At 43.3% G+C, this 25,552-nt stretch overlaps 1 protein-coding gene across 1 annotated transcript in view; it reads left to right on the forward strand.

Annotated features, from left to right (window-relative positions):
• The window catches only part of FZD3 (frizzled class receptor 3), a 43,299-nt gene that overhangs the window by 7,530 nt on the left and 10,217 nt on the right, over positions 1-25,552 (forward strand). The window contains exons 2-3 of the mRNA XM_010138135.1: positions 13,340-13,536; positions 14,616-15,633. Of these exons, the coding sequence (XP_010136437.1) occupies positions 13,340-13,536; positions 14,616-15,633 (1,215 nt within the window). The remainder of the gene's footprint in view (positions 1-13,339; positions 13,537-14,615; positions 15,634-25,552) is intronic.

Below are 25,552 nucleotides of genomic sequence, written 5' to 3' on the forward strand. Positions count from 1 at the left end.
GGTGTTTGTCTTGCAGAGTAGCCAGATCCAGAGATAAAATCCAGATATTTGAGAGATAGACAGGGTGGATGATGATTCAAGTGGAAATCTGGAAACAAAGTTTAGCCTTGATAGTTTAGTGCAAGCATATGAAAAAATCATTAGTTTTATGTACTGATTCAGTTTAAAGTAAATGATCTACATCTTAATCAACATCTATTCACAGTGGGCTTGTTTCCAGGGCCGGGGAGGCAGATGGCTCTGCATTGTGGCTAATTCGGCGGCATCTGCTGGAGGCTTAAAGAGGAATTGTTAGGGAAGGTGGAACGCACATGAATTTATTTTGTATAGTTAAATAACAATGTACTTTGCAGTCTGTTTTAGCTTTACATCCGCCAGTGTAAACCCATCTACCCAGAACTCTACCCAGGCTGTTTTACCATGTTCAGCACTCATGGCATGGAAGTGTTGTCTTGTGTTCATAACCTTTGATGTATTGTTCTAGAAATGCACCGGTTTTCTTCCTGCACTCATACGTTCCTTTAGCATCCACAAAAAACGGTGGCAAATACATAGGTTAGAGGTGTCTTGTGAAGAACTTGCTGCTGTTGTGGATTTTTTTCTCCTCCTCAAACAAACCACGTGCAGGTTTTGTTCCACACTTTTTGATACTGAAGATGTGGACCATGTTTTTTGCCTGTATGTACCATTTGTGATTTTAAAGAGCTGTTTCATGCCTCATCCTCCTGCTGACTCTTTGACACTGTGCAAGATGCTTTGACACAAGATGCCATGTTTATATTTTTATGTAGTATATGAACACGATGCCATGGTAGGATGCTGTATGTAACCCTGCTCTGTCAGATTGCTCCTGCAGTGACGATAACAACTAGACCATCCTCCACATTCTGCAGAACAGTTAGTGTAAACGGGCTCCAAGTATTTGAAGCCATGGCTCAGCAGTGATCTTCCTGAAGCTGGGTTGTTTCCAGGCACCTGGAAGCTTAGAATAGATACCTCCAGGTATCTGGAGGCATTTAGAAAACATCTTCAGAGCCCATCAAAGTCAAGGGGAGGATTTGGCGTGTTTTCTGGAGAGCATTAAATACTCATGGCGGATTTGATAGTCATATCTGTGGTCTCAGATAAATTAATTTGATGCAATTATGTGGACTTAATACTAGCACAAGGTTGGATACTCAGTCCTTAAAGTTTTATTTTCATTCTTTCCATAATTTTTATCCCCTCTAGGTTCTAGCGTTACGTTTTTAATGACACCTTTCGCATTTTGTTTCCTGTCTTGACAAATTTGGCCATGATACTACTCCCTCCTCCTCCCGGCCCCTGTCCCACAGAATTAGTTCCTATGGTTACCCCCCCTTTTGTGGGGTGACAAAGGTTGGCATCTTGATTCTCCCGAGCCAAATTCTGCCCTTTGACTCTCTCCCCTTTTCACACCCCTTGCTAAGCTTGGCCTCTTGCTCTGCTCCGAGACTTGTCAGCGAGGGGGTTCCCATGGAAACGAGGAAGGAAATTTGAAAAGAGAAGAGGAGGGAGCAGAAGCACAAAGGGCTGGTTAATTTGAATTTGAACAAGGAAGGAAGGCTGCTTGTAGTTCAGCTTTGTACGTTGTAGAAACCTGAAATTTACCTTTTAAAAGTTGCTTTCAATTTGTAAACTTGTTTATATTCCCTGTTTCTTGATTTATAGAACAAAAGTTGTCATGTTTGTGGCACTGAGCAAGGAGAAACATCTTTCCATTTAAATGCAGTGAGAGAATTCTGGTCAGCCATTCATTTCACTTGATTCTCCTCACAGGTCCAAAGGCATCATTCATGAGTTTAATATTTTTTTTCTGAAAACTTACACGTATTCCATTTCCCCCCTTCATAATGATTCAATCATACTGTTAATTATCTAACATCTGCGCATCCTTTTTTGGGGAGGATTGATGAATATCTGCGTTCAGAATCAGCAGGGCCCCTTAGCTGAGTCCCTGCACAGGAGTGTTTCTTCTGGTGAATGTCTTTAATGTGGTGGGCAGATGCAGTATGGAAACATCATTGCAGAGGAGACTACAGTGACAGTGTTTGACCTTGGAGTTCAGTTTTGATGCTTACTGTCAATAATAAAAAAAAACCCCAAATGTGTGTCACTTGATAGGGCCTTTGGGGATGTTCTACTGCATGTTTTACAGATGTGTTAAATAATTAAAGTCTGATATAAATTTGTTAAAGAATAGTGAAGTTACTTTATCTTCAGATTTTCCTCTGTAGCGTTTGGAATGACAGATAGTCTGTCTAGTCATTACAGAAAAATAGTCCTTACCTCGTGCAGAAGATAACCTGATGCAGAAGAAACACCATTTAAATGGTCTGATTTGAGCATTTATTCTCCAGCTGCACTTTTCCAAAATCTTGTGGCTAAAATACTGAAAAAGTCTCAAACCCTGAAGAGCACAGAGGCATTTTCCTGAGTTTTACTTTGCAGTTATGGGCAAATTATTCTTATTATTCAGAACAACCTTAATTAAGTGGCATCACAAAAAGGTGACATAATTCCTCAGATCCATCTTTTTTTTTCCCGGATGCAGTGGGAGGCAGTTGCTTTTGTCTGGAATTAGTGGGCTTCCAGGTTTTTAAAATTTAGGCTTTGGTTCCCCTGCCTCTTTGTACTAGTTGCTATTAGTAGCCAGGGTCGTGGAGGGGGCTCAAGAAAGGGGCATTGAATTGAAGCCAGGACTATAAAAGGTCTCGGCTTGTGGTTCTCCTACAGTGGTAGCCGAATCTTCTGATGTAACTGGTTGTAGCCTTTGGAGAGGAGCCAGCATGAGGGAATAAAGGATGTGGTTTTGATCTCTGGGGTTAGTCCTCATCCGTGAGGTGGGAAGCAGTGGGAGCTGAGTATAAGTGAATCAGCCAAGAGTTGTTGAGCAGAACTCATCATGAAACATGAACACATGCATGTAGGAACCCTCCTCCCTGCTATCTTGTCCCCATCCTGCTGCTTTGAGGATGAAGAGACAAAGGGAGGTGGAACTTACCATGGTTCTTCAGAGCCGAGCCGCCCTCTGACCGGTCTTCTCTGGTCTGCCAGCTGAGCTCCTCTGCGGCTAACCAAACGGGGTTTATCCCAGCAGACTTCTGGCTTGCTTCTCCTTCCCTACCTCAGAGCCTCACACCTGGTCCCTGTTCAACTGTGTTTTCCATCCTTTTAGCCACAGATCTCTGTGAAGGGGATCTTGCAGCGTTGGGCAGTTGCTCAGAGGCAATCCGTGGGAATACACACTTACCCCTCTTGTCTCTTGCATCACCCTCCAATGCTTCCCTCTCCGAGCAATTTAACGCACTCTTGCCTATTTCTCTGAGCTGCTCTTTTACAGTTTGATCCCCCTGACACCATCCTGTGACGATCTGCCTGCTGCAAACGCCCCTGTGGTGTATTCCATACAGAACCTGATGCACGGAGCCTGTTTTCAGTGTGCGTTCACTGTTTGAGCTCCGTTTTCAAGGGGTTCTTCTTCCATAACACCCAGAGATATTTGTTTCTCTTTATTGAACTGGAAGAGAATTTGGGTGTATCATCACGTGGAGGGGCTTCACAAAGTAGTTGCATAGTGTTTTGTCTTCCCTTGTTTCCTTCCATCCATGTCCCTTTCCCCTCCCACTGTCTTGTTAATCCCGTTATTGTGTTCAGTCTTATCCTGCTTGTCTGGAGTGTTTCACAGACACACAGGATGCACAATTTTCTCCCCAAAACTGTTTGTGATACAGAAGAGAGCAAGGCACGAACTCCTGTCCTCAACAGGGAGAAACTTCTCAACCTTTGAGGGCAAACATTATTTAATCAATTTTGAGAGAAGCAAACCTGCTTTTAGGATGCCGCATAACCAAATAAGCAGAGGCACTGTGGGAGTTCTGTCACATAGTTATCTGGTGAATTATTAACCATAGGGAAGAAAAATCAGCTTTGGGAGCTTGGTTTTATATTTAATTTGATGGTTTTGGTGAAGCTCTCAGAACTTGTCATTCGGACGCATGTAAGGCATGTAACAGCCTTCTGTCGGTGGAAGAACATTGTACGATTGCAATTATTTATAATTCTTTTTCCCTATCCTCCTCTGTAGAGCTCATCCGTAACCTCATTAACTGGGCACTAAATGGAAGGGATGGTATCCCCTATGAATCTTATATTTGAGTTTACAGCTGCAGTGGTTGGACATGTTTTTAAAAACTGGTTAATCATTGAAAAATGGTTAAAAATTTAATTCAAATTTAAATAAAAAAATTAATTTTCATTTAAGGTGTTTGGAGTAAATTGAGGTTTTCTCAATCTTAACTGTTCTGTGTTACTGCCTGATGAAGTAGGGGCCCATTCAATGGCCTTCTTTTAATTCTGTAATTGGGTAAAAGAAATTTATATTGGGATGGACAGTCTCTTTTATAAAAGACAAAAAAGCCATCCCATTAAACATTGTTCAGAACATAGAACTACGATAATGAAAAACAAATCTCTTTCCAAAGACTTAAAACTTGCTCCAAAGCCACCTCATCTGATTCTGCATGGAGCCCTAACTCTGGATTATGGAAGGATCTAGTTACCATCTAGGTGCAAGTTTTCTTGACTAAAATATGGGTTATGGCATCGCCTGCCCATGTCTACCCAATTAATGTGTATGGAGAGTACTAAGAACTGCAGCTTTACTTCTCACATGTTAGAAATTTGGTAAAATAATCACAATCCCCCGAGAACCCCTGCAATCAAAATGATCTGAAACCTGTAACTGGAATAAGAGGGAGAAGAGGGAATGGTAACGGCTTCATAGAATAACTCTAAGTGGAGCAGAAGGTGCTGTTGAGTTGAGATGTGGAGACGGTGCGTGAATATCCTGCATTCTGAGGCCTGAAGATGCAAATCTCTCCTTCCCAACTGTTGACACGGGTGCCTGTGGATGTCTGTGCGTGTGGATGTCTGTGCGTGTGTGTTTTTGCTGGTGCGTAGATGTAACAGATGGTTTGTGCTGGGAGATGAAGACGCAGCTGTTAAAATATTCGTGTTCGTTTTACAGATAGGTTTTGTTTGCTATTCAGAACAATTTTTACAGCATTAATCCAACAGATTATGTTCTTACTTCTGTTGGAATCACATTACTTATCTGTTTAGTTGCATAGGATCATTGTCACGCTCTGCTCCTTTCCAAGGCAACCCCCTGACTTTTTCCATTGTTAGAAGTGTTACCTGAGTGTTCTTTTGGAGTTCCAATTTGGACAATAAATATTGTCCAAATATTGTCCAAATAAATATTGGACAGAGTCAAGAAAAGTTTCAGTATGGAGCCAAACACTTCTGTAAAAACATTTGGCACAAACAGGTTTGTTTGGTTGTTTGTTTGTTTCTCTAATAGGACATGACCAAGCAACAGGCTTAGTGGATCCTGCGAGATGATCCCCTGAAGTGTGTAGGTTAGATTCGTTATGGCCTTGCGTAAGAGAAAAATTGAGACACTTGAACTATGCCCAAGGAGACGTTGATCCTCATGCAGCCATGTAAAACAGGAGGGGTTTTGAAGGGTGATTTGTTCTCTGAGAAGACTGTCTGGTGTTCAGAAAGTTCATCAGTTCCGACGATGGCATCTGCCATTGTATTCTCATGTATGAAACCGGCTGTTTTGGCTAGTGAGAGAACTCTGAGAGAGAATTTTGACAGCAGACTGGCTGCCAAGAGGGTAGCAAATAGAGCTTCCTGAGTTCGTTTGGTGGGTTTTTTTCTCTCTTGCAACCTTCTGCCTGGGGTTTTAACAGCATCAATGGCCATTCACTACCTTAGCAAGAAATCTTTGTCTTCTCTGTTGAGCTCTAAGACTCAAGGGTTTTCCTTAAACACATCCTTGTAATGTTTTGTGGGTCTGGCTGGGTCCAGGGCAGGTGAACTCTGTTTTAGATGGTTATGAACACACCCCAGAGGTCCTGAGCAGCACAGCTTTGGGTTCAATGTTAGCTAGCTGTAAGCACAGCTTAGCTGTGCCCTGTTCTTCATCCTCCAGTGACACGTCCCTTCTGCACTGGCACCAGAGTTTGCCCAAACCTGCTGTAAGGCCATTAAAGAGCCAAACCAGGTTATAAAAATATAAGCTTTGAAAAAAGTTAATTGATCAACCTAGGTTTATTATGCAGGAAAGGTACCTAGATGCTGACAGGTCTGAGCATTCAGGATCTTATCCTGACTATCCACACTGCAAATGGTCCAAACACAGCCTGTATAGCTTTGAGGGTAGTTTGTTTCATGGGCAGTTTAAATCGAGCTTAAACCCAAGTTAGAGTGGAGGAGGCTTGTAGCAGGAGAGAGGACAGGGGTTCATAAACTTATGCCCGTAGTCTGTCAAGAAGCACTTTAGCTTGAATGTCAGGGTTCAGAAAACAAACGCCTTCTTCCATCCTCATCCTGGACGAACAGGAAGCTTCACAGTCTGCATTGGGTTGTAACATTAAGCTCTCTTAGATATTCTTCTATGTCTGCTGTGTAAAAAAACCCACAGTAAGAGAAGTCACACAGGAAATAATAGAAGTGATCAAGCCTTTGAGAAATAAGAGGAAATTCTCTTCATTGTATTTTAGAAATCCAGCTTGTCTCATTTTATTCTACAGAGTCTTCATGTTGTTTATGGTGTGGCAGACACTGTCTCTCTGCATGTTGATGGCAGTAAAAATGAAAAGATGAAGTGATCTGAGTGGTGGTTTTGAATCTTGGCTGTGTTCCTATCTATATTTTCCCTCATGTGTCCGATTTTTAGAAACTCCCTTTTTAGGAGCTCTGAGGAACCCGCTGCCCACTGTTGTGTGCTCTAAAGTTAGCATGAAGTCTTCTAACAAATCTTCATACCAAATGCTCTTCCTTCTTCACTCAGTGAGATACATTTTTGAGCACTGCACCAACAGTGAGTTGTTTATACTTTTCACTCCTGTTTCTCTTCAAGTATGCGGACCTCCCTTGAGCTGGCAGAAATCGCCCGTGAGTCCCTGACACGCAGATCAGTCTGTGGTAGCAGAGCCAAGGTTGTTATCACTGATGCTGTGCTTCTTGTAATGGGGATCTCTCTCCTTCCCATGATGACAACAGCACTGGAGTGTTTTTTCAGCAGGCATCAAAGCTGCGATCACACTCCGTTTGTACTTGAGAGGTTGGCTTTGCACCGCAGAAGACGGCAATGTGTCATCTAAATGAAAAACACTGTTCTGTCAAGACTTACAGCTCCTGCCCAAGTCTCTTGCTTGTCCAGACAAGTGTGCTTTACAGTGTCATGACTTAATAGTATCTAAAATACAGTCCAGAGGACTGTGTATTTATTTCTGAGATACTTTGGAGTTCTCCCAAGCTCATCACAGCAGGCATATGGAGAGGAAGAAGGAAGTCCAGGCAGTCTCAGCTGTCTTATAAAAACTAACACTTCTTGCAAATGGAAAGAGTTACCAGGACCACCCATCCGCATTTATCGGCTCCTTGAACAAAAAGATGGCTTTTAGGAAGAGTGCAAATTGACAGATGGGTGCCATCTTTTCAGTGTCTTCCAGAAGAACTTCAGAATACACAATGAAGCAGGAGACCCCTTTAAAGAACAAAAGCAGATGGCTTTGCTTTTTAGTCATATAGACGGAGCTTGATGCCATTTAACTATGTTCATCTTTATCCTACTCGCCAAATTAACCTCAGTGGTCTGTTTGCTGCCCAGAAAGCACAGCGTGGTTTGCATGATTGTTGCCTTTTCACAAGGGAGGCTGATGAAATAATTTCTCTTAGCTTTTAAAGTGAATAACAGGGTGATTGTCTGGTTCAACCTACAACATGAGAAAAATATCATTTAAAACCATACTAATGACTTGCCATTTTTATTGTTGGCGTAACTTAATAGCTATTTAAATACAGACTTTTATTTTTAGTACTAAGGTAAAACAAGCTGAGACGTTGTACTTCCCAGTCCCTTAAAGCAGCACAATGTCAGTCTAGTCCTCACAGGAACATAATCTCTCCAGCTCCCATCAAGTTATGGGACACAGAGTGTTTGAGGGCAGTGGGTTCTGTGGTTTGTACAGGTCCATGGAGATAACATGGGAATGGCTTTTTTCCCTGCTGAAGAGGAAAGCTTAACAGGCAGCCAGAATTGTGACCCCATTTGGCTTTTCATACTGCACCACTGTGCAAAGCTAAAAATAATTACCAAAAAAAAGAGCACTTAACTTTCCTCAGACAAGGAAGTTAATGGTGAGGTAAGCTTTGAATGCACGTTCTGCTGAGCACTGGTACACTGAATTTCTCTTGGCACTGGGCATTAAAAGCAGGCTTGGGCGAATTAACCTACTGCCTTTGGAAAGCAGAGTAAAGTGGCTGTGCAGTAAAGCTGCGCTTCCATAGTCATATTGAGGATTGATCCCAAAAGAAGGACTTACTCTGACACATCTGACTGAGGCTTCTGGCCCTTTTTGCAACCATTACTTGTGTGGCACTCTCTAGCTCAAGGCCAAACCGAGTGGACAAAGAAGTATCTTTCTGTTAGATCTGGCTGTGGTTTTCTGGAGAAGTTAGTGCCCCAGATGACTGCTCTGTGGGAGTACTCCCTCATCTTCTGTCGGAAACACCGGTTAGGTTAAGGCAGGCCTCGCAGGTACAGCCTCATTTGAACTTAGAACCAGCAGCTGAAGTGCTGCAGCAGTTGTTCAGCTCGGGATATTAACTTTCACAGGTATTTTCAGGTTCAGTTTGTGTACCAGCATGACGATGGGCTGTAGGCTGGAGCAAACTTGGCAGGATTCAGAGGAGCGAGCAGGTCAGAGCCACTGGAGAACGTGGCTCAAGAACACCAGTTCTGCCCACACCAGTCTCTGGAGAGCATTCACATGAACTGTCAGAGCTTTGAGGGCAGTTCAGCCAGAGAAGATGTGTCCTTACAAAAAGCAGGAGGCAATAACACGTTCAGCCTAACTAGCAGTTGTCTGAAGACTTAAGTCGAGCTGCACCTTCTGCGGTTCTCCTCAGGGGTAGCCTGGGAAGTGTTACTGCCTGTCCACTTTGAGATACAATCCGAGATGTTTTCCTGAGGAATAACAAGCTAAATTCAAACATCAGCAGCACAGGACAGAGAGAGCAGATCATGCAGCTGGCCCGAGAATGGGAACGCCCTGAGGCGGTTGCTTCCACTGGAGAGTTGCAACAGTAATTGATAGTCATAGCATCACTCTTTTCCCATGAGCCTGAGGGAAGAAAACTTCCCTCCTTCCTCCTGTGAGCTGATGAGAATGCTTCCTGTTTAGTTGTCTGGTAGAAGAAAGGAGTATATAAACCTACAGAATAGTGAAAGATCACCAGAAGAACTTTGTTTTAATCTTGCAGTGATGTCACTTCCCAAATAATGGCCAGCTCAGGGCCATTGTGGAAAATTTGAGGGTAGAATTTGGTTTATTATCTCCCAGGAATATGAGAAGTCTGAAACTGTAACACAGTTCCATGGTGCTTTTATAGTTAGTTACTGCTTTTGCTTTGTAACCAAAGGTGAGAATTTGTTTAAAAAATTATTTTGAGGGGGAAAATCTATGCATATGATTCCAGCTCACCTTTGTCTTTGATTCCCTTCTGAAAAAAACCAAAGGAAAATCAAAGACAAGCAGGAAATTTCTGCTCTTTGTTTGAGCATGGCCTTTAAAACATTTTCACCAGACAGGAGCTGTAGGGAGGGAAGGAGCTGGGGCCACTCTGCTGGAAACCGGGAAATTTCTTAAAGCAACTTTGCTACCAGCAAAGAAAATTCTGTGGAAGAGGGAAAGAAGAGATGGATGAGGTTGTACTGCAAGCGGGCCTGGCATGTTTTAAACACTTAGGTACCTTCAGGAGCAAAGAAGTATTTCTCTCTTCTTCAACATTTATTCTTGCATCTCCTGGGACTTGGCCTGAATTATTGAAATCCTTTTGGCTATCATGTCTTCTCTTGCCCTTGTCCTCTCCTTTTTCCGCTGTACATTGAGCTGTTCCACAGGCTTTTAAACAGAGAGCCTTTGTTAGGCACCACTGGAGCAGGGCTCAGTGTCATAACTTGCACTGCGTCCTTGGGCAAGAGCATAACAAAAGTCTTTTAATCTCCCCAGCTCTATTTTGAATAGTGAACAGCACAAGCAGTCAGTGGAAGTGACTTTTCATCTCGGGAGCTGCAGCGGGGTAAGATAGTTTTAGAGGTTGGGTGCTTGCGGGCTGAGCTGTGCACAGGCACACATGCTGCTCTTATGGCTTGACAGCACATCAGGCTCCTTCTGCTTTCTGAGGAGTGGCTGCAGGAGTTTTAACAAACTGTTAAAAACAGTTTTAACAACTGGCTCAGTAGCCCAGCTGAGCCTCTTCATGGTTTTAAAATAAACTGGTTTGATATAATTCATAAGAGAGTTTTTTGTCTGCCTGCAGTTGCTATTTTGAGAGACAGAATGGTGGGAGAGAGGCCTGGAGTTACTGAGAAACAGAACAGCCAGCACTAGGGGCACAGTCCTATTAAATTACCCCTCTGTAAGCGTATTTCCTCAGCAGTGCGGGGGCTGAGTGTGCCTGTACTGTGTTGGGAGGAGCATGCCGAGGCCATGCTCCGAGCCAGACTTGTTCCCTGCAGCTCTGAAGAACACCAAATGCAGCTAACGTGCCCTCTGGGGAACTTCATTGGGGAAGATGCATTTACACTAGTGTTACCTCAGACGTTTCAGCATCTTTGCCCCAGCATCCAGCTGTCGTGCCAGAAGGGAGCAGGGCTCTGCTGAGACCCTGCGTTGTAGCTGTCCTCTCCCGGAGGACAGATCTGGTGATCATCCAGGCCCATATGGATGTCTTACAAAATAAACAGCAGCTCAGCAGGAGAAGCCAATGTTTGGGCACTGGTCTCACATCTACATGTTTAAGCACCTTGTAGCTTAAATGGTCCAGCTTTCTGCGACTCAACCGAGGCCGAACAGATCTTGGAATGAAGGTGTGGTAATAGGAGAAGAGAAATTCCTGAAACGCCTTTATGGAAGGCATATCAGAGGAGAGCAGTAGAACATTTGTCAGGAAAACTTGAAATTCCTATTTTCGAGTTTCTTTGAAAAGAAGGAAAGTTGAACACTTCCCACAATAAAAGTGGAGTTTTCCTTTTATTTTCTCTTTCTGTTAAATAAAGGAAGACTGTTTTCTTAAGCTTTTCCAGTCGTATCAGGTGCTGTAACTACCTAGAATCAGTTTCTGGGATCCTTGTTGCCATATATGCAGCTGAAGTAAGTGTCCAGCCAAACAGGAAGGGTTCCTTGAGTAACCATGAGCTTGTAAATGTAAATACTTCCTGACCCTTGCATCCTTTTTCCTTGTTGACAGCTCCGAAGGCATATACTGTTCTTCATGCCAGCCCTTGCCAAAGCGTGTGGCTCTGTTGTCGTGTGACATTTTCAGAAACACAAGGAAGTGAAGAGAAATTAATCAGCCTGGTGAAGAATAGTTACACTTAAAAAAAAAAAAAATCAGTGGAATCACAGCACGGTTGTGTCTTGTATTCCAAGAATTAACCTTTTGCAGCGTGAAGGAGGCATATAGGGAGAAGTGAAAGAGTAAGGAGGGTGATAAGGAAAGTTTTCCTCATAATTTCTGGGAATTATCATTTTATTTGCCACAGAATAGGACCAAATTTTTGTTGTTGGGTCTCTTCTGTAAGTTAAGTAAAGAAAATGTTGAATTGGTTTAAAATGTTTCTCAGGAAATTGCTGTTTGAAAATGTGATCTTTCTGCAGCATACTCTTCAGCTTCATTTATAGTAAGATTCAGGTTTTATATGACGAGAGAGTGCAGGTTCATTTGTGCTTCTGTTGTTGCACCACAAACTCTGAAGATGAGGCTTCTTGCTCTGTTAATCCTGCCTGGCTGTGGAGAAGAGGAAACTCTGCTATCAGAATGACAGTCTTTTAATAAAAATCTGTGTAGAGCAGAGCTCCTGTTCACATTGCCATCGATCGAGCAACTGCTACCTTTCCCCATCCAGCTGTGTTTTGAAATCTAAGTCAAGAAAAAGTGGCCTACAAGACTCTCTGCTGTTTCTCCAGACTGGAAGTAGCAGAGTAATTCACATGCTGTTTTATTCTAGAGTTTTAAGTCCTAGTGTGTTTTGATATTCTTTAGTTCTACTCTTTAGAGGATGTAATTGATGCTATATTAATATCCAAAGACATAGTGAGGTTTTGTGTAGTGGCAGTGGCCACACAAACTCAAGAATAAGATATTGATCAACTCACGGAGAGTTTTAAAGACAAACCATAACAAGCAAGAGCAAATACCCATGCTGGAGAGTAAGAAGATAACATGGATTATCAATGTGCACCAGTTTTTATTAAGACGTAAATCCCTGTCCTACTTTTTGTCCTTCTTTTTCATTGTCAGAAATACATAAGAACAGCTGTATGTTGGCTGACGGTTTTTCTCTCGGCGCTCCCAGGGAGCATTGCTATCACTTAACCCTGTTGTAAAGCAACACAGTAGCACAAGGCACTGGTTGTTTTTTTCTGGCTGATTTTTTCCAGGCTGTGATTTCACAGTGCTTGCTGATGGTTACTTGAGAAATGTGACTTCACGGCGGTTACAGTCCTGTTTGGGAAGCCAGAAAGTTCTATGTCTGTGTGAGAATTTCTAGAACAAAGCCCCCGTGGACATTGGAACCAATTCCTGTCTGCTCTGATGCTAGAACTGAGATTTTATCAGCCAGGTTCTCTTCACATGGACAAGGTGCTGTGGGAGGAACACAGTGAAAAATGTCCCGTGTTTGTGTTTTCTAGCAAGAGATGAAGAACCCTGCACTGCTGAAGAAATTCAAGGAAAAGAGAGAAGATTGGCAATTACTGCATCATGATCAGAAAACACTGTTTGGAAGATCACAGTGTGCTATATTTCTGTACCACCATGGAACCATGCATCATTTAACATTGCTCAGACTGCCTCCTCATCAGCCGAACGCGTGTTTCTTGTAGCATCCTAAAAGGAATCAAGTTTATGTGACTGTTACTGGAGAGTGTGGAGCTAAGCCTCAATCCTCAGAGGAGTTTAGCTGTCTAATTCCCACTGATTTTGATGCAAATCGAGTACATAAAAATGTCGATTGTGACTCTTTGTTGTTATCCCCAGGCTTCTTGATTGCCTGTCTTCCTAAAATACATAAGTGCTGTGTTACAATGATCACTTCTTCCAACAAAGTTCAAAGACAAAAGGTCATGGTTATGGTTGCGAAAGCCCTGACGCCTCAGGAGACAAATTACAGCCCTGTGCTGAAGAGTTCTATGAAACTGCTGTGTGTAGCTCTTGAATTCTCTTTCTTCTTTTCTAGCCATTTCATCCGATGGTGAATTTGGAATGCTCCCGGGACTTCCGACCATTCCTGTGTGCCCTCTACGCCCCCGTGTGCATGGAGTACGGTCGGGTCACTCTCCCGTGTCGCAGACTCTGTCAAAGAGCGTACAGCGAGTGCTCCAAGCTCATGGAGATGTTTGGGGTCTCTTGGCCCGAGGATATGGAGTGCACCAGGTGAGCAAATCTGCTTGTTTTTCAGGATCCCCAGACAGAATTTTAGTATGACCTGGGATATTTTATGATCTGAAACAGGCATTTTAAAAGTGTTCCATTACAAGTGCCCTTACTTTCCCTTCATTCACCTGTTTCCTGGGATGGAAACAGTTTGTATTTCTATCATCTGCTCCAGAGAGAAGTTCTGTAGGTGGTCACTGTAAACTGCACATGCATATTCTTAAATGAATGAATAGACCTGTCTATTTTCCTTTTTAGTTCCAGTCTATTTTCAAATCTATTTGAAATAGAATACACGTGAAAATGAAAACAACATCTTTATGCCTTTTTTTTTTTATAAGTGATTCCAACAGCTAATAAAATACAGGGGCACAAACAGGAAGAAACAGCCTCTCCAGTAGAGTTGGAGAGACTAAAAAAATAGTTGAAACTTCTTTTAGCAAAAGAATAAGTCAGAGGATGCATCTAGGCCCTCATAATGCGGATCAAAGATGGCTCTAACTCCATCCTCCGAACAGATGCCTGGGCCCTTTAGGTCCTTCTATCTCCTCTGTAAGGCCCAGGCAGGGGAATTTCAAAACCAGAGATGAAACTGGGCTGGTGCTGGGTTAGTGCCCTTGTAGCAGAACATGAACTGTGGCAGTGGAGCAGTTTGGTCCAACTAGCTCACCGTCCTGTCTGATGGAAGCTAGAACAGCTGCTTAGGGACAGGTTTTAAAATGTTCTATAAAATCATGCTTTCTTGGGCACATCATCTCAGTTCACAGCAAGCCTGAATTTATACACTTCCTGAGATGGGTTTTGTACCCTCACCTTTATGCTTAAAGCCCCAATGGGCCCCTTGTCAATTTATTTCTCCTTTTTAAACCTATTTTATAGTTTCAACGTCCACTGCAGTCTGGGATACTGAATTCTAGAGGTTTTTTTTACGTCAGGCAGTGTTTCATGACTTACCCATTACTTGGATTGTCTTTGTTTTCTCCAGTTACCGTATTTGAAGTCAGACACAGAAACAAGGTTACTAGTCTTCGCAAAGTATGTCTGTACTTCTTGTAAATAATTCTTTTCTTACTTTTTAGATTCCCAGATTGCGATGAGCCATATCCTCGTCTTGTTGACCTCAATCTAGCTGGAGAGCCCACAGAAGAAGCTCCAATGGCAGTACAGAGGGATTATGGTTTTTGGTGTCCTCGGGAGTTGAAAATAGACCCTGATCTGGGTTACTCTTTCCTGAGAGTACGGGACTGTTCCCCTCCTTGCCCAAACATGTACTTTCGGCGTGAAGAGCTCTCCTTTGCTCGCTACTTCATCGGAGTGATCTCCATCATCTGCCTTTCTGCTACCTTGTTCACTTTTTTAACTTTTCTGATCGATGTCACAAGATTTCGCTATCCAGAAAGACCAATCATATTCTATGCTGTCTGTTACATGATGGTGTCATTGATTTTCTTCATTGGCTTTCTGCTCGAAGACCGAGTAGCGTGTAACGCATCTAGCCCTGCCCAGTACAAGGCTTCCACGGTGACACAGGGCTCTCACAACAAAGCCTGCACCATGCTCTTCATGGTGCTCTATTTCTTTACCATGGCTGGCAGTGTTTGGTGGGTCATTCTTACCATCACGTGGTTCTTGGCAGCTGTGCCAAAATGGGGCAGTGAAGCCATCGAGAAGAAAGCGTTGCTCTTCCACGCCAGCGCCTGGGGCATTCCAGGAACTCTAACCATCATCCTCTTAGCAATGAATAAAATTGAAGGTGACAACATTAGCGGCGTATGTTTTGTTGGCCTCTATGATGTGGATGCATTGAGATACTTTGTACTTGCACCTCTCTGCCTGTATGTGGTTGTTGGAGTTTCCCTTCTGCTTGCTGGCATTATCTCTCTCAATCGGGTTCGCATTGAAATCCCGTTAGAAAAAGAGAACCAGGACAAACTAGTGAAGTTCATGATCCGGATTGGCGTGTTCAGTGTTCTGTACCTCGTGCCGCTGCTGGTTGTAATTGGCTGCTATTTATATGAGCAGGCATATCGCGGTGTGTGGGAGACGACGTGGATCCAAGAACGCTGCAGAGAATATCACATCCCATGTCCCTTTCAGGTGAGGAGACCAATATGACATATTCAGGAGTGCAGAAAATGGGTAATGAGGGGCTGGGTTGAGACTGACTTGTCATCCATAACTGAGAGTACTGCTTTTCCTTCAACAGAAGACTCTTGACATACTCAAATTTTTTGGGTAATGCATGAGGCCTTCTGGAAGCGTTGGTATTTTGGGAAAATTGGGGGCTTGCATCAGCTTCTCGGTGGGGTTTTGTGCAGTTTCTGATCTCTACAGGATGTAAAAATGCTATTTTAAACCCACGCCAAGAACAGGACTTAACGAGGTTATTTTTGGGTGATAGAGATGTGTTAGAAGTTTTGCTCTGCGGCAATTTCGGCACTTGAATTGTGCTGTCATCAGCCCGATTGCTGCTCTTTCTAGTTTTTGTTGGTCATCGGTAAGAGTTTTGTTGCTTTGATTAGCTCATTTTAGAGCATGTGTTGGAGACATCTTGAAGTGTCTTCTGAAGAAAAGCAGAGCTCACAGCTCATCAGGTTTGTCTTTTCAAGAAAACTCCACTTGCTGCTCAATTTGTTTAACCGAGCTGTCACAGGAGCAGCAGCCTCTGAGAGCACTTAGATACCAAACTGTCCACTCTTCGCTTCAGCATTTCGCTGAGGCAGTGGCGCTGTGAGTATTAGTTACTTGAAACCTACTTTCCTTGTTGAGCCAAATTTGGTTTGGAAGGGTATTGCATAGATATTTCCTGCAACTTCTTTGAAAACAACTTGATTTCAAGCAGGTCGTGCTGCAGGCATCTGTTATACAGCTGCACGCATGCAGGGGTCTGAAAAATATCCGTATTTTGGCTCTGATGCAGATAAAACACCAGATGGATCATCAAAGCTCACGTTTTAATGCAATAAAATATCACGTAAAGGTTTGGCTTAGTCTCTATAGTTTGATAATAATCCTTTTATTACCTTTTAATCCTTTTTATTGTTTTCTCTGTTAGATTTTATTAGGGTGTGCCTCTTCCCTCCTGTCCAATGTGTGAGCATTTTTATGGCAGGAAATATCTGACAGTGGGTGTGTTCAGTTTCATTCGCTTGATTGAGTTTTCACTGCTGCAGGTTTTAATGCATTCAACTGACCAATGCTTAAAAAGAGAGAAAAAGAGGGATGTGTGGTTTTCTCTCCGTTAATTTCAAATACCCACCATAGGCCAATGTAAAATTTGTGTAAGAATCTGTAAAATCAAAATGATGTTCTTTTCTCAGAATGTTGAGCAAAATCTATTTTGAACCTTGAAACTTCTGATGACCAAAATCCTGGCGAGTGAAATAGCGAAAACATGTAGTAAAAGGCTACTCAGCTCTCCAGAAAACCGTTACCATAAAGGCTCAGCGGGAGCCAAAAGAACAATAATGGTTTCATTCACATCAAATTGGGTTGAAGGACCCGTAGGCCCTAGGGAGTATTAGAAGGGTTTTTCTTCTGACTCATCCATTTATTTTTTTCTTAAACTAAACATGCTTCCCTAATTAAACTATCCAGACTTCTAACTGAAACAGATTTCCAAAGCTGTGGGGAAAAACAATTTTATCCTTAGATCATGCTAGTAAAATACATTGTTAAATTAGGGGAAAATTTAAAGCTTTGTGGAGAGTGTCACTCACTTGTGAAGTAAGACCACATTTTTTATGAGCCTTGATGTTATTTAACTTAACTTCAAATATTTGAGTATCAGTTTCTGGGATTAGACTGTCCTAACCCGAGAGCTGCAGCTGATGCCACAGTGGACATGGGGTTTATGTGCAAAACTTATGCGGGGTGGTGGCAGTTAGAATTTGCTGCTTGCATAAGCACCATGAACAGATCCGAGGTTAAAAATTCATTAGTCCGTTCAACCGTTACATCATCTCTGTCATCAGAGGATGATGCCCTGGGAGCTCGTTCTGGAGAGCTGCTAATGGGGCACTTGGAGTACGCAGCTGCTACGGGCATACCCCCTGCCGCCCTCCTGCGTGACTGCTTCACGCAGGACGGACCGTGGGGCTCAGAATCTGCTGCAGGTTCTCCTGGCTGCGGCGAAACCAGCTGGGCAGCTGGTGCTCAGGTGAAAAAGAGAGACCGTGTTTCTTCGACCATCTAAAGGGCTAAATACCACCAAAATGGAGGAAGCAACAAGATCCCTTTATGCTTCCCTTGATGTTTCCCTGGGTGACCTGGCTATTTATTATTAGGCTTATTTGTCCCATCTGGGTGACATCGGTTGCTTTCCTTGTGAAATAGAACCTTTTTGGCCATAAAGACAGGAAATAAGTACCCCGCTATTCCCACTTTCGGAGGAGTAAGCGTGGGCAAGAAGGAGCTCATGCTACCTCACCTTGCTCTCAGTGTCCTCCAAACCTCTGGGAAAGGCTCAGAAGGAGAGGAAGGGTTTGCAGAAGCTGGCAGCAGCTCTCTCCCCATGAGCACGTCCCGGTCCGCAGTTTTCTGCAGCGTCACGGGCTGCTGTGGTTCAGTCAGTGGCTTTAATCTGTTGCCTGAGCAGCAAGAGCAGGTAAAACAGGCTGCAATCATGGCTGTGAGGGCTTGGATGAGCTCGGAGATGAGCCCTCAAGAGTTGGGTGGATGTCGTTGTCTTGAATCTCCTTTAGTAAAGAAAAAGCAGCTACTGCACTGAGGGGTGAGGTTTATCTCTGGTATAGGCAATGTATCAGACATAATTAAGAAATGTAGATGCGTTTTCCCCATTATAGGGTTTTGCGGAGACTACTCAGGGAGTTGTGTTTGGTATCATGGAATAGTTCAGCTATCAACCCAGACAAATCTCATAATTTAGTTGAAAATATCCAGGTTGCTGCATCAGAACATCCTTCTTTCAATATAACTGAGACGTTACCACAAATAATGGTTTTGATTGCGGTACCTCGACTGTCTGCAGTAACTGCAGTGATTTAATCTTTCCAGTCGCTGTCACTTCTCTGTGAAATATCTGCTTGCAATAGCCTAAAAATGCCGTAGCCCGTCCACCTCCTTTTTCACTGAGGTCAGGACATTTGTCCTTTTCTGGAGGGGGGAACAGAGCCTTCGTAATCTACTTTCAGCACAGAACTATTCAAGTGAGGAGCTGAATTCTGTGTTGGTCCCACTTTTCAGTCTCTGCCTTAAAATATGAATTCATGCTTGGCCTCAAAAAAATGGGGCAGTTCGTGCACTGGAGAATGAAATTAATTTTCACTCGCTATAGAACCTGGTACCCCCACCATAAACGCAGCATTTTAACTGGGCCGTGCACATTGTGTGTTCCTCGGGTCAGACTTCTATCTCATAATCTTTTTAATGAGAGTATAGAGCAATTTTGCATCAAGGTAAAATGCAGAAATGAAGGGAAGAGAGCGAAGAAGCGTGACACAATCCAATCATAAAATAATCACATCTTGTCCTCCCTTTTGCTACAGTTGAAAATACATGTTTTGCTGCTCCTCCTTGCTTCTGTTTGTAACTGTGGTGGTTCTCCTTTGCGTGTTGATGGAGCACCTCATGCTATGGGAACTCATTCAGATGAAGTGGTGGACTGGGATAAAGTTTTGGCCAGTCACTTTACAGAAGCTCAGGTTGAAGCGACCTCTGGAACTCGAGTCCAACTCTCTTACTCAAGCAGGGTCAGCCCAGGACCATGTCCAGTCAGGCTTTGAATTCCTGTTGTTGTAAAGGCTGTAAGTTCCTCCCTGTGAGACGTCTAACCTCAGATATACCTGATGTAAGGTGAAAAGGAGGGTAAAAGAGGAAAAAAAGTTGGAAGTGCATTTAGCTGCTGTTACATAGTCTTGTCCTCCAGGCACCACGGTGTTTTGGTCATTACAAGGAGAGAGCCAGAGTTTTGTTCTCTTGGAAATTACAAAGGCAGTCAAACTGGGACACAGTGACCTGTCTCAGTCTATGAAATACATCTCAAAACTGGGATGAATTTGGCTACAAAGCAAAAGGTCTCCAGAGCTGGTGGTAATGTACGTTTCTCTTAGGAAAAGTAGGTCTTCAAATGGAAGCAGCTTTTCTAGCCCAAAGGAAAGGCCTGCATCAAGCCAGAAGCATTCAAAGATGGAAGAGAGTGGTAATTGTCATCTTCCCGGGTCAAGGAGATGTGCCTGCTCTCTCGGGGTGGCAGATTATGGTGTGACAAGCCCTTGCCTCGGTTTTTAGCCTCATAATTGAATTGCATCAGGTCATTCAGGCCTGAGAAAAGGTTTATCGGGCTGAACCACAGAATCAGATTCCTCCAAAGTAAAGAAGGTCCTGAGTTTAGATTTGTTTCTTTTAAATCCAAAGATAACTAAACTCTCCACTGCTTTCACGAACGCTTCAGGGCTGGGCTAGGCACTGTGCTGATGGGAGAGACATCTGATTTAGATATTAAAGAGAAAAGAAAGAAAAATAAACTCGGTCAAAGACATTTGCTGCCCTAATGGGAGTCCTGGAGAAATGAAACGAAGCCGTTTGAATTATCTCCGCTTGTGATCTGATATTCCTGATTTCCCTGCTCACGTGGCTTCGCCAGATTGAAAGACCTCAGTGCTGACTTGGGACGAGCACAGGTGGTGCTCCCTGGTGTTATTTGGAGGAAAGGAAGGAGACGTGGAGAGCACATTTGATTTACTGCCGTTGAACAAGCCCTGATAGCAGGGAAAGCTTAGAACAAGTTGCAAACTCTGGTTTTGTGTTGGAAACTCTCTCTTATTTTTTTGTCAGAGACTCAGGTTTGTGCTGGCTGCTGAATATCCATCCTGTCTTGCTTGGTCATTGCTCTAATGTACTCCAGGATGATTGCTAAGCATGGAACCAGATGTAAAAATAGCTATTTTGACATGGAAGATGTTGAAATTTGTGGATCTAGCTATTGAGCCTGTTTACAGCCAACTTAGCCATCGCGTGGCACTGTGCCCGTGCAGCGTCTTCTGCCCTGGGTCGTCTGTACCTTAGGTTTGGGCTTGACCTCATGTAAACCAGTGGAATTGCAGTGATACAATAATGGACGTATATTGCAATAAAACCAAGGTGAAAATCAAGAGAGCAACGTTCATTTATCTAACTTCAGATGGTTCCTTCTGAGCCTCCTGTCCCAGCCTCCTGTTCTAGCTGAAGCAAAGAGACGGGCATTTTTATAGTGATCCTTTGGGCGTGCAGATGCATCGCACCATGAGTTAATTTATTATCTGTTTGAAGAGGTTACGTTTGCTCTTACTGGGTATTTTTATGTTAGGATTTTTGCTACAGTATCCCGGGGAAAATTTTGGGTGGAAAAGGGCAGAAGGTTTTGGAGGGGGAGGGGTTGCAATCCATCCTCTTCTTCTGCCAGAACAATGAGCACCATGCAACTATTTTTGCAAATGTAATTTTAAGCAGTGGAGTTCTTGAAGGAGTCAGTGTGCTTATCTCTTTATATCTTTTCTATTTCCCTTCTGATCTTCACGTTAAAAAAAATTAAAACTGCCTTGGCATTTTAAAGACTTAATTATTAAGAGTGGTGATGTAATCCTGAATTTCTGTCAGCAACAAAAATAGACAGTCACTCCAGCCAATTTTTTTTCCTCTCTGCTCTTCCTATTCCACTCCAAGACGAGGCCCAGTCTCGCTGTGTAATAAAGTCAGTGGGTTTTTACTGACTTTATGGTGGGAGCTCTCACCCACTCACTTCTGTTAGCTGCCGGTGTCGGATCGAGAGGAGAGGATTAACTGCGGTTGCCTGAGATACCCAAAGCGTCTGTGCAAAGAATGTTTTGTTAACAGCCCCTCTCGTCTGCCAGTGGCAGCTCGATGTGTCTGCTACCGGCTCAAAGGAAAACAAAGTACAAGCTTGCTAATGTATTTGTGTTAATACTGAGATTGTTTTGATGCATTATTTCATAACTAACCTTGGAGAAAAGGATTTCAATGTGAGTTTTAACCTGTTGATTTTGGCGCAAGAATTCATTCATTTTCTTGTTTCCCGTTTTCACAAATGTGTTTTTCAATCTAATTGCAGCTAATTTTTTTTATCCTTCGATTTTCAAGATCATTTTAGATGTCTCAAAATTAGCACTGCTGCGATAAAGCTCGCTTCGTTTCAGACTGGTTTGGCTCACTAACAACTCTAAATCACTTTTGGGTTTACAACCTTTTTAAAGGTTGCCCGTGTTTCAGGGGTAACATTTTCAAGTGCGTTTCATTCCCACTTGATGTGGCTTCATCACTCCTTCACATTGTGGCCTGTGCCCTGAACAAACACCACAGGAACGTTACAGGCAGCAGAGACCACACGTAGCCACCTAGCAGAACCCTTCCAGCACCGGGAAGCTTCTCTTACAAGCAGATGCCAACTGCAAAGAGACTCTGGTGGAAAGTACGATAGGCTGAAAGCCAAGAGGTTGGGAGTGTTTAGTCATCTGCTCTGCTGTTGCTTCACTTTGCTGAACACAGCTCATCGTGCCTACTTTTAAATAAAATTGGGCAGCAGCAAGAGAGATACTGAGAAAAAGCTGCTCCAGGTTCCAGCTTGGGTTTCACAGCTACGTGTCTTCATTTCTCGCCAATCCCCCCCCCAAAAAAAGAGAAGAAACCAAAGACAAATTGTATTTACGTTCAGTTTTTATAGTATGTTCCCCCCACCCCCAAATTCTTGATAAACATTTGAATTTATGGGAGAAATTTTAAATTTTGTGCTGGCCAAGAGGATTCACGCGTGCTTAAGAACTGCTCTGGCAGCAGAGTCTTTTCCCACGGCTGCTTTGTGGGTGAAGTGCAGCCCCTGTTGACACAGGCTTTATTTTCATGCCCAAGTGCTTTAGAACAATTGCACACGCGGTCCGAAGCGAGGAAAAGATGGGGCTCGCAAACATCTTGCTGAAAACAGTGGCGAGAAGTAATTGTTGAGGCATAGTCTTGTGCTTTTGGGGTGCCGATGAAGTTAGGATAGAGTTTCCCCATTTTTCTTGCCTTCGATAAATGGCGTTTCCCAGTGTTTTCCCTTTGCTGCACTAATCAGAGGTGTTGCCGCTGTCTTTTTCAACACGGAATGTCTCAGCTGCTTCACCATCTGTGGGTCTTCAGAAACGCGGGGGAGTGCGACGAGCTAGAGAGAGAAAAGAGGCTTTGTTAAGGAAATGTCTTCGCACCGTTTGTGTGTGGCACAGGCATAAAGAGAATATATTGAGGGGTGTCTATAAACCTCGAGTTCTCCTCCCCCCTCCTGTTCATTAGTTATTGTTTAGAATCCCTCTTAGAAGAGGTAATGGATTTGCTTAAATCTGCCCTAAGGAATTGCTGCTTGTTGAATGTAATTATTCTGGCCTGAAAAAAACAGAAGAGGTAGAGATAAAAACGTGTTTTCCACCTCGCTGTTTGCTCAGAGGAGACTGAGCGAATCCGAAGTACGAGTTAGGCTTCTTTCAAAACCAAGAGTAACATCAGCTCAGAACAACATTAATCACCGTATCGTACTGTTTCCTAGCAGTGATTCAGTTAATTGCTACTGGTTTAGCTGCTTAGGAGAAAGAATATAGTGAAGGAGAGGGATACGCTCGAGTTAATTTCTCAGAATACTCCTTTTCAGCATTAGTGATGTCAGTCCCGTCTCCTCCTCACACATCCAGGGCTTTGATAAATCCTGCATCGGGTGCAACGTCTTCTCTTACCTCGCCTTGGCACACATGCCATTCCCAGACCATCCCCATGGGGAGTGCAGGTAGTTGTTCCACCCATGACTCACTCCCGCCTGCGGTTTTAGTTGGTTTGACTGAGCGACAAAGGGACACGCTGATTTCTCAGCCGTTATTGTTGGACAGGTTCATCCATACTTGTACCCGAGCACAACTCCTCAAGGTCATCTTCTTGCTTTCTTCCTATTGTTCCTATGTTTTGCTGAGGGTGACCTGCCAAAGGAGGTCAGCTCTTGCTGGGTTTGAGTTCTCAGCTGGTTCCGTTCTCTTTTTAATAACCATGCTTTAATATCTAGAACAGCCTTTCATTATGATTATTAAGGACACTCTTTTCCCACCAACTCTTTTAATTGCTATTAAAACGGCAACAAAAAGTAAGTTAGGAGGCCTGATTGCTCTGGTTTTGAAGCACCAGTCACTTGTAACCATCAGAAATGGATGTTGTGGTAGGTGTGTTAGGAAATCAGTCTCCTAAAAAAAGACTTTTAATGATTAATTTTAATAAATTAAAGGAAATTACCTATAATTGGCATTTGAAAATTTTGAATAGTGATGCATTCAGCCATGACTAGGACTCTTCCCACTGGGTTTCAGTGTAGCGTCCCTTGACCGTTGGCTTGTCCTGTCAGCGCAGAAACCCAAGGCACAGCACGCTTGGGAGACACTGCACTCCTGTGCATCTGTTCCTGGTGATCCCCGAGTAGCGTTACTATTTTCAGCGTATTTTTAACACGTCACTCCTGGAAGGGGGCTTGCATTGGAATGTTGTCAGTCTCGGGACTAAGCAGCTCTGGCAGTTCCACTGCTGGCAGTAGCTTATTCACAGGTTTTCTGTTACCAGATTATACTCTTAGGAATGCAGGTGTATTTTTAATTGTATTTTTTGATGTGTTTTTTGCTTTGTAATAGAGTTTCTGAAGTCATTATATCTGATCTTTAATGCTGATTTATGTTACAATAGCTGCTGTGCTCAAACAAACCTAAGACCACTGCCTGTTGCTCTTTTCACCATGAACGAGTCACAGTGTGGGCTGTCATAAAGTGCTAAGTATCAAAACTGATCAGCAACAGCAAAACTGAGGAGCTGTGTCATCTTCCAGGGTGTCGATGCTTTGACCAGACTCTTACTCCTTGCGTTTTAACTTCGGGGCTTGTCCTTCTGAATATGTGTTATTGTGTAGGTGTAAGAACTCAACTGTATGGCAATACTTGCAAATCTAGTCCTGAAGCAGCTCTTTCAGGGAGAGCTAAGAGGAGTTTACGTAAAAATAGGGCATTAATAACTCTTGTTACTGTGTTTGAGTGCGTTATACTCTCCTATTTAACCGAAAGTAGCAGAGAGTGGAGAGGACCTGTGGAGAATGTCTGAGGTGGGGTCACCTAGAGCAGCTGGCTCAGAGGCGTGTCCAGCCAAACTTTATCTCCATGGACAGAGAGTTCACACCCTCTCCAGGCAGCCTGCCCCACTGTTCAGTCACCCCCAGTATCTCAGTATTCGATATTACATCATAACATTTTCTCAGTTGATGTAATAACCCCAACACCAAATTATTTTTCAAAGATTCAGTTGAATTGACTTTTTAAAATCAAATCATGTAAACGGTCGTTAATGTTATTCCATTCACACTGTAACCTGAAAGAGGCTTTTGGACTAACGAACATAGTAGTTCTGTCTGCGGAGAGTCAGAAATACTCAGTAAATACCAGATTGACAGAAATCAGATTTCTGATTCTTTAGGGGATTTTTTTCTGACTTATTGTTTGATTCCCAGTGAAGTGCTAATACCTGAAGAAAAAAAATTGCTATTTTTTCTGAATGGCAACAGGGAGCTTCCAGCCTCTGTGGCCATGGGACAGATCTGCCAAATGGAACTGTCTGTAGCGGCCCTGCTGTACCCCTAATTTGACAGATTTTCCAATAATTGCGGTAGGCATCTCGTTACCCTTGTCCCAATCTCTGTGGCAGATCGGCGTATCGAGCAGCGTGATGCGGGTGCCGGTTAAGAGGCATTTGCTGATAAAGCTTAGTTTCAGCTGTACCGTTACCAATCCATGTGAGCCCATGCCAACCCCAGTCCCTGTTTGCACAAAGACAGAACCCTGCAGTCGCTCCACCTGGTTCCTCAGCAGGGGTTAAGGACAACTTGCTTTCTTCTCTCAGCAGAGAACAGCCCAGTTCAGTTGTACGTGTCTACAGGAGAACGAGGAGAGGTCCTGGTCTCTCATGGTAGTATGCTCCCGTAGACTTGCTTTTCCCACGCTTATCGCCCAGTGTT

The sequence above is a fragment of the Buceros rhinoceros genome, unplaced genomic scaffold, assembly GCF_000710305.1.
Source record: "Buceros rhinoceros silvestris isolate BGI_N320 unplaced genomic scaffold, ASM71030v1 scaffold21376, whole genome shotgun sequence".
Taxonomy (NCBI): Eukaryota; Metazoa; Chordata; class Aves; order Bucerotiformes; family Bucerotidae; genus Buceros; species Buceros rhinoceros.